The 8285-nt window shown below is 41.6% G+C and overlaps 1 protein-coding gene across 2 annotated transcripts in view; it reads right to left on the bottom strand.

The window, feature by feature from the left end:
• Positions 1 to 5774: 5774 nt before the first annotated feature.
• Positions 5775 to 8285, bottom strand: part of cers6 (ceramide synthase 6) — a 40041-nt gene continuing 37530 nt past the window's right edge. For both annotated transcript variants that reach the window (XM_017470807.3, XM_017470808.3), the window contains one exon: positions 5775 to 7255. In XM_017470807.3, coding sequence (XP_017326296.1) covers positions 7109 to 7255 — 147 coding nt within the window. In that variant the 3' untranslated portion in view covers positions 5775 to 7108. The remainder of the gene's footprint in view (positions 7256 to 8285) is intronic.

Genomic DNA, 8285 nt, shown 5'->3' with positions numbered 1-8285 from the left:
TGTATTTGTTCTTTTAAAAAGTAAATCATCCGATTTTAAAAACCTGTATCTTTCAGAAGTGTTGAAATAACCCGAAAATAACAGTTTTCCTTATTTCATGAAGATATATTCTTTAAAAAAAACTATACTATTGTAGTAGAGTGCAGCTATTTTGAATCTCTATTAATGGGGTGAATTACCCTGCAACTCTTTCGGCATGTAAGTCATTAGTATCCTATTTTGGAAGCGTATTTAAGGTGGCTATTAGCAACCGGGCGTTGTGTCATTGTAGCGTGACCGTCACTTCCGGCGCCACATGCTTGGAACAGAAGTGGTATATACTGGGTGATGTGCCGTGGGCTGATTTCTTTCGCTGGTGCTACGCTCTTCTGCTCCAACGCATTTTATTGTGATAAATGGAATGTTATTGGCTGGCTGCTGGTTACCTTCAGTTGCTTCCCGGGGAATTGTGAACTTTGGCTGCCTGATGAATGAAAAGGTCTCCGTATGGTTTGGTGAGCTAATGAGCATGTCTGCGTACGTCCTGCTCTACTGGTGCTGCATGACTTGAGCTTTCAGCACTGCTTCTGCTTCTTTGTTTTGTGTGTTTTCGTTTTTTGTTTTTTTGCTCTTTGGCCGTTTGGTTGCTTTTTCTTGTTTGTTTTCTGTTCCATTGAATTGTTTCATTGATTTGAAGTTTTTTTTTCTGTGCTGTATTGTTTTGCTTTGCTATGTACCATCTCAAACCTGGAAGTTAATTGAGGGCACAAGTCTGTTGTCCTGTTAAGATCACGCTGTTAGTGAGGGCCAGATTTGTTTGTATTGACTAACTGTTGTTGGAGTTTGGTGATTCCCAGATTTGAGTGGTTTGCTCTTTATTTATTTATTTAATTGTGGAGTTGGTTACTTTGTGTATCTGTTTCTTTGTGTTATTACATTGTGTTTTGTTTGATTCCAGGTGCTACAGGTCCAGAGTAGGAGGGCTGGCAGTCGTTTGTGGTGGTGGTTGTCTTTATACGGTGTGCTGTGTGCAAACCATTGTAGTGATTACTGAAAGCAGGTGCATGTGGGGGATAACCCAAGCCCACTCTGTTGCTGGTAAACCCAAGTCCTGTGATTTGTTTAAAGTGTCTTTTTGGTTGGTGTCTGCTTTTGCAGTAGCAAACTGTGAGCATGCTGATTGTCCTTGAGTGTAATTGACATGAAGTTCTGCATTTTATCTTAATCTTACATTTTTTTTGAGAAGTCGAAGCTGTGTCTCCTTTGGGGATTTCCCTGGTATATTCACCAGAGTGGCTTTTTTTCCCCCCTTATTTTCTTATTGTCTTTTCTTCTCCAAATCCCTAGTGCCATATTTTGGCACCCTTTTCATTTTTACCAACGGCATCCTTTAGAGAGGTTGCCTATCTACCTTCGCAAATTATTCCTGCAACGCTACACTATGTTTGTGCCTTGGGTAATATTCTTAAGGGATTAGATTATAAGATCTATAACTTATCAGTCTTAACTTATTCACTCATACATTTTCAGTAGGTGCTTTATCCTTGTCAGGGTGAATCCAGAGCTTATCCTGGAAAATTCACCCAGAATGGGACACCGGTCTCCTGCAGGTCACCACACATACACACACATACACATTTACACCCTCATTCACACCAGGGGACAATTGACATAGCCATATTGTGTTCCAACATGGTTGTGGGAGGTGGGAGAAAACCCACACAGGGAGAACATGTGTACACAGTAACTGAGCTCAGGATTGAAGTGTGAGGCTGCATCGACGAGTAAACATTTCCTATTGCACAGCTGTGCTACCTCAGGTGTAACCTAAATAAAGAGTATGCTGGTTACTGTAACCACAGTAACCATGGTTCTATGAACGCTGGAAGACTTCCACAGATGGACAGTACATGGTGGCAGGAGTCACATCTCGTGCATCACATCAAAAATCTCATATGATTCAGTCACACGTGATCTTGACCGATGGCATGTCAGAAGCTATATCGGTTTCCGCCTACGTCACGGTCGGTCTCCTAGTCATTCTCGCAATCTGAGTGACCGGAGACTCTGGCGGTCTTCCACCGTTCATAGAACCATGGTTACGCCAATAGCCAGCATTCGATTTCACCGTTTCAGATTGCCAGAAACGATCAGTACATGGTGGAAGATGAGTACAGCCAGGTTACGAGGAATACAACCTAAGCGTTGTCTTGTAATACAGCAGAGCTAACCAAAGAAATAGGGGCCACATTAAGCCTGTAAAACCTTGTGAACATGCAAGGTGATGCCCATGTGACCACTCAGATCTCAGAGATGGACACACCATGTAATGCTGCCCAAGAATTGGCCACTGCCCAAGTTGAATGACACCTTATAGATGCTGGAGCTGTATGGCCTGCTGAATGATACGCATTGACAATAGTGTCTACCACCCAGTGAGTGAGCCTTTGCTGAGATCAGGATTCTGTTGCCTCCTGAGCAGCCAGTTCAAGAACCTGACCAGGCAATAGTGGTAACTGGTGAAGGCTGTTATGGCATACTTCTGGTAGCTTGGATTGGGCAAGCCACAGCTGCCATCTGGCTTGCATAATAAGCCCAAGAGCCTTTCCACTGGAGAATGCAATCGATCTCAAGGCCTGCAGAGAAGCCACCCTGGTTGAGCGACACCCTGGTTCACCAGTGAGCGCAATTATGGCACAATGAAAGTTGAAGGCAACAGGTGTATACACACAGTTTAGCCAGAACCCTGGCTAACCAATGAGTTCTAATATAGACACTCACCTCAATTCCAGTGACAGGAAATGCCGTTTAATGAAAACCCGGACTAACCAACGGGTCCAATGAGTAATCCAATAAGCAATTCCAATGAATCCAATATAATCCAATATAATCCACTGACGAATCCTAAATCCAATATGTTTGTTTTCTCAAGACACAGCTATAGCGGGGAGCAATGCCAAACCAAAAGCTGTGCATGCTCAAGTAAGATCTCTCCGCGAAAATTATAGAGACCGACTGTGACGTAGGCGGAAACTGTTGTAGCTTCCGAAAGGCCATCAGTCAAAATAACGTGTGACTGAATCATACGATGTTCTTGATGTGGTGCGTGAGACGCAACTCCTTCCACCACGTACTGACTGTCTCTGGTGGTCTGAAACAATGAAATAGAACTGCATTAACCTTTCCCATACATACGCTTTATGGCCTTACCATCACACCCATATGTGGTTCTTCCCCAAACTGCTGCCACAAATTTGGAAGCACACAATTGTATAGGATGTGTCTGTATGCTGTAGCATTAAAATTTCCCTTCACTGGAACTAAGAGGCCCAAACGTCTTCCAGCATTGCAATGCCCCTGTGCACAAACTGGGTGCCATAAAGACATAGACTGTCATTGAAGTGGGACAACTCAAGTAGCCTGCACAGAACCCTGGCCTCAACCCCACTGAACCCACGGTGCCCCAGGCTTCCTCACCTGACACCAATGCCCAATTTCACTAATGGTTTTGGGGTTGAATGATCACAAAACCCCTATAGCCACATTCCAGAATCTAGTGGAAAGCCTTCACATGAAGAATGGAGGTTATTATACATTTATTCATTTAGCAGACGCTTTTATCCAAAGCGACTTACAAATGAGAAAATACAAGCAAACTATTGTAATAGCCTAGGGTGAATAAATCTGGAATCGGATGTTCAAAATCACATATTAGGTGTGTATATATATATATATATATATATATATATATATATATATATATATATATATATATATATATATATATATATATATACACACACACACACACACACTCACACATATAGTATATACATAACACATATAGTGTTCAGGTGTCCACAAATTTTAGGCCATATAGTGTACAAATAATAATAATAGTTTTTTTTTTTCATAACATGTATTCAGTCAACCAAAGATGTTTACAACTGTAAACAATCACACATGTACATAAGCACAGGAGACAAACATATGTAATAACAAATGATGAGAAAACAAAATGTGCGACTCGAAATAGAAACAAAATCTCTACACTGTATACAATATCGAACTGAAAAGACAAAAAAGATAGGTACGGTTAGTCACAACAAACTTTGATGTTGGCTTGAAAAAAGAAAGTCTGAAAGATAGATAGAGTGCCAATCGTTATAAAGTTGATAAATAGATTGTGATGTGGTTGCTGGGGCATTATGTGTGGCTGCAGGGGCTTTGCAAGGCATTTGCAGGGGTGTTATGGGGGTTGCTAGGGTGTTCTGGGTGGTTGCTAAGCGGTTACTATGTGGTTGCTATGGTGTTCTGGGCGGTTGCTAGGTGGTTGTTAGGCTGTTATGGGCAGTTGCTAGACTGTTGCTAGGGTATTATTGCCGGTTGCTACGGCATTCTGGGTGGTTGCTAAGGTGTTCTGGGTGGTTGGTGGTTGGTAGGGTACTTTGGGTGGTTGTTGGGAGGTTGCTAGAGTGTTATAGATGGTTGCTAGGCAGTTGGTAGGGAGTAATGGGTGGTTGCTAGGGAGTTGCTCAGATGTTCTGAGTGGTTGCTAGGTTGTTCTGGTGGTTGCTAGGCGGTTGTTAGGACGTTATGGGCAGTTGCTAGTGTGTTATGGATGGTTGCTAGGGTGTTGCTAAGTGGTTGCTAGGGTGTTCTGGGTGGCTGCTGGGGTATTCTGGATGGTTGCTAGGCAGTTGGTAGGGTGTAATGGGTGGTTGCTAGGCAGTTGCTCAGATGTTCTGGGTGGCTGGTAGGGTGTTCTGGGTGGTTGCTAGATTGTTGTTAGGGTGTTATGGGTGATTGCTAGGATGTTATTGGATGGTTGCTAAGGTGTTATGGGTGGGTGCAAGGGTCTTCTGGGTGGTTGCTAGGTTGTTATGGATGGTTGTTAGGGTGTTGCTAGGCAGTTGCTAGGGTGTTCTGGGTGGTTGCTAGGTGCCTGCTAGGGTGTTCTGGATGGTTGCTAGGCAGCTGGTAGGGTACTTTGGGTGGTTATTAGGAGGTTGCTAGGGTGTTATGGGTAGTTGCTAGGTGGATGCTAGGGTGTTCTGAGTGGTTGCTAGGGTGTTATGTATGGTTGCTAGGTGGTTGCGGGTGGTTGCTAGGCTGTTGCCTAGGGGCTTCAGGCCGTGTGCACTGAGGTGTGTGCGAGTTGAGGCCAGGCTCTGAACATTCTGTCAATGTAAGTTTTTGGAAATTTTCATCGTCTGCAACGAGAATACCGGGAGTCAGATCAATTTACAATAATGGAGCCTGATCAGTCTGAAGGACCATATGGAGTTTGGTGGAAGCAGCTTGAAAGTTCAAGGAGTTATAACAGTCAACAGTGTAATGCAAGCCAATGGGAATTTTGGCCATTTGAGCTTCCGTACCGGGAATTCCAGAATACCAATCAATTAGAAAAGATATAGCAACTCGAGTCAGAACAGGCTGAAGGTCTGTGCCGAGTTTCGTGCATGTAAAAGCTCTGAGAGGAGTAGCAATTGAAAATTTTGGGTCTCAGAAGAATAGTAATACGCTTATAAAGCAAAACAGAATATTGGCCTTCTCAAGCCAACATAATAATTTTGTCTTCTGTGTTTATTCTAAATGCCTGGCAACATGACTCATTAGCTCTGTTCCAAAGACAGAGAGCAGAAGCTCTTAAAAACGATTTATTTTAACCCCTGACATTTAGTTTAAAATACAGACTTCAGCATCAACATACACACAACTAGCTTAGCAAGAGATAATTAGCTTCCTCTCTTCTCCACAGCTTGCTCACGGAAGAAAAGCAAGAGTTTTACCCTGATTTCAAAGGCATTTTAATGAGTCATCCACTTAGCTCAGTAAAGAATAAGTGTTACATTATACCAAGAACAGGACAATGAGAAGATATCATTCAAAGCTGAAGAAGCAGAAACATAATATCACTGTATGGAGTTCAGGCTTTTGGCAACGTGCGTAAGGTGTGTGATGGTGTACCAGTGTCTTAACTTGATTTACTTACACAATGCAATTGTAATGGATCGTTGTTTTGTGTGTGTTAAAATAGGGTATTGAAATGGGACATTTTTATAATTCACCTATTGATAAATATATTGATTCATAGAATTTGATATTAATACTTTGGAAACTGTCATGCAATTGTGTCTACTACCTACAGTATAACATCACATGGTTCATGTAAACCCAGATGGAGAATCACATTATAATCAAGGACACAGGGCAATATAATTCAGTTCCTTAAAAGTCAATTAAATAATGCATTCAAAGTTGTTTTACAATTATTTAACACAATGTAAGAATCTCTCTCTCTCTCTCTCTCTCTCTCTCTCACTCACACACACAAAGAAAACCCATTATAAGATGTCCACTGTTTTAAAGTACAGGTCCATACTTAATTTAAAGTGAAGGACAATATGGCAGAATTTCTAACAAAACACATGAACACATAATACAGTTAGAGAATTCCCATTTTACAGTTCACTAGTGCAAATATAGCAAGTGGTGTTGCTCATTTGTATAATGCAGGTCATCCATTTTATAGTCGAACATATCAGACAGCAGTTACCTCATCTGAAACTGCGATAAATGATTTAAAGCGAAACACCTTGTATGCGAAAGCTGTTGCCTTGCTGAATCCTGAAACGGTGACTGAACTTTAAATAGTGTGCCATCTCAAAAACACTGACAGTAAATTACCATAAGAAATAGAAAATAAAATCTCAACCACAATTTTGCAATCTATATATAGATATAAAAAAAATAAATAAATACATAGATGTTACCTCGAGAAAACAGCCGCTCCCACTGACACCAAAATACATGACGACAGCAGCATGCTAGCATGAGACGAGTGATGAGTTCATTCATTCAAAATAAGAATGAGCGATCGATAGAGGAAGGAGCAGTGATCTGATATTCAACCAAGTGCCTATAAATGGTTTGAGATAAGAAAAGTAAAACAGGTACAAGGAACAGGAACGAAAATCATTGTACTGAAACATATTGAAATGCAACTGCATTCACATTATTCTGCAATAGGATCTTCCAGTACCAGATGGGTGACGTTGTTTTGACACACATGAGTACTGTACAGACTAACAAGCAGGCTGCAGTGGGCAGAAACGACGCTCAATGCTTAGTGTTCATCATGACACGCAGATGACAGGAAACCATTAGTGCCATGAGACCCATTGGTCCCGTTAGTGTGGTGTTTGTGAGCAGATGGCGCCACTTCCTCTTCATCAGAACTTGACTCGATGTCACTGCGGTCATCCTTTGACACCTGGGAAAGAGACGTGGCATAAAGCACACTGATTTCAGCTAGAGTCTAGTGAGGGGAAAAAGAAAAATCCTATTTGCTATCCTATCTAAAACGGTTAGGCCGTTAGAAACATTCTAGAGAGATACGTTACATGTTGTACATGTGTTGTGATCATACACTCACCAACCACTTTATTAGGGACATCTGTACATCTGCACATTTATGTAATTATCCATTCAGCCAATCAAGTGGCAGCGTCACAATGCATAAAACCATACAGATACAGGTCAAGAGCTTCAGTTAATATTCACATCGAACAGCAGAAAGGGGATAAATAAGATTTCAGTGACTTTAACCATGGCGTGATTGTTGGTGCCAGATGGACTGGTTTGAGTATTTCATAAGCAACAGATCTCCTGAGATTTTCACACACAACAGTCACTAGAGTTTGCATGGAATGGTGCAAAAAACAAACATCTAGTGACCCATCACCTGGAGTTGGAGAAGTCTTCAATTTCAACTGTCCAGTTTTGATGAACAGCCTCAGATTCCTGTTTTTGGCTGACCGGAGCGGAACCTGATGTGGTCTTCTGTTGTTGACGTCCATCTGCCTCAAGGGTCGGTGTGTTCTGCGTTCTGAGATGCTGTCCTGCTCACCATGGTTAAGAGTGCTTATTTGAGTTCCAGTAGCCTTCCTGTCAATCCAAACAAGTCTGTCCATTCTCCTCTTACCTCTCTCATCAAGATGTTTCCATCCACAGAGCCACCACTCCCTGAATGTTTTTTTTTGTTGTTGTTGTTTTTGCACCATTCTGTGTGAGACTGCTGTGCAATGCATGAATAAGCACGTTTACAGGTGTTTCTAATAAAGGGGCCAGTGAGTTTACAATGATGATTTTTTTTGTTGATTTAGCCAATAATTTAACACCTAAGTCACCAGTTGTTGAAGGTGACTTAAATGATCAAATTCACTAATTAGAAGTAGTGTCTGGACAGTTTGGACATATAATGTATCTCCCAAGAATTTAAATCCTGTAGATCTTTGTGTGAA

Source organism: Ictalurus punctatus, chromosome 6 (assembly GCF_001660625.3).
Source record: "Ictalurus punctatus breed USDA103 chromosome 6, Coco_2.0, whole genome shotgun sequence".
In the NCBI taxonomy this organism is placed as follows: Eukaryota; Metazoa; Chordata; class Actinopteri; order Siluriformes; family Ictaluridae; genus Ictalurus; species Ictalurus punctatus.
This window is presented reverse-complemented; position numbering and strand designations above follow the sequence as displayed.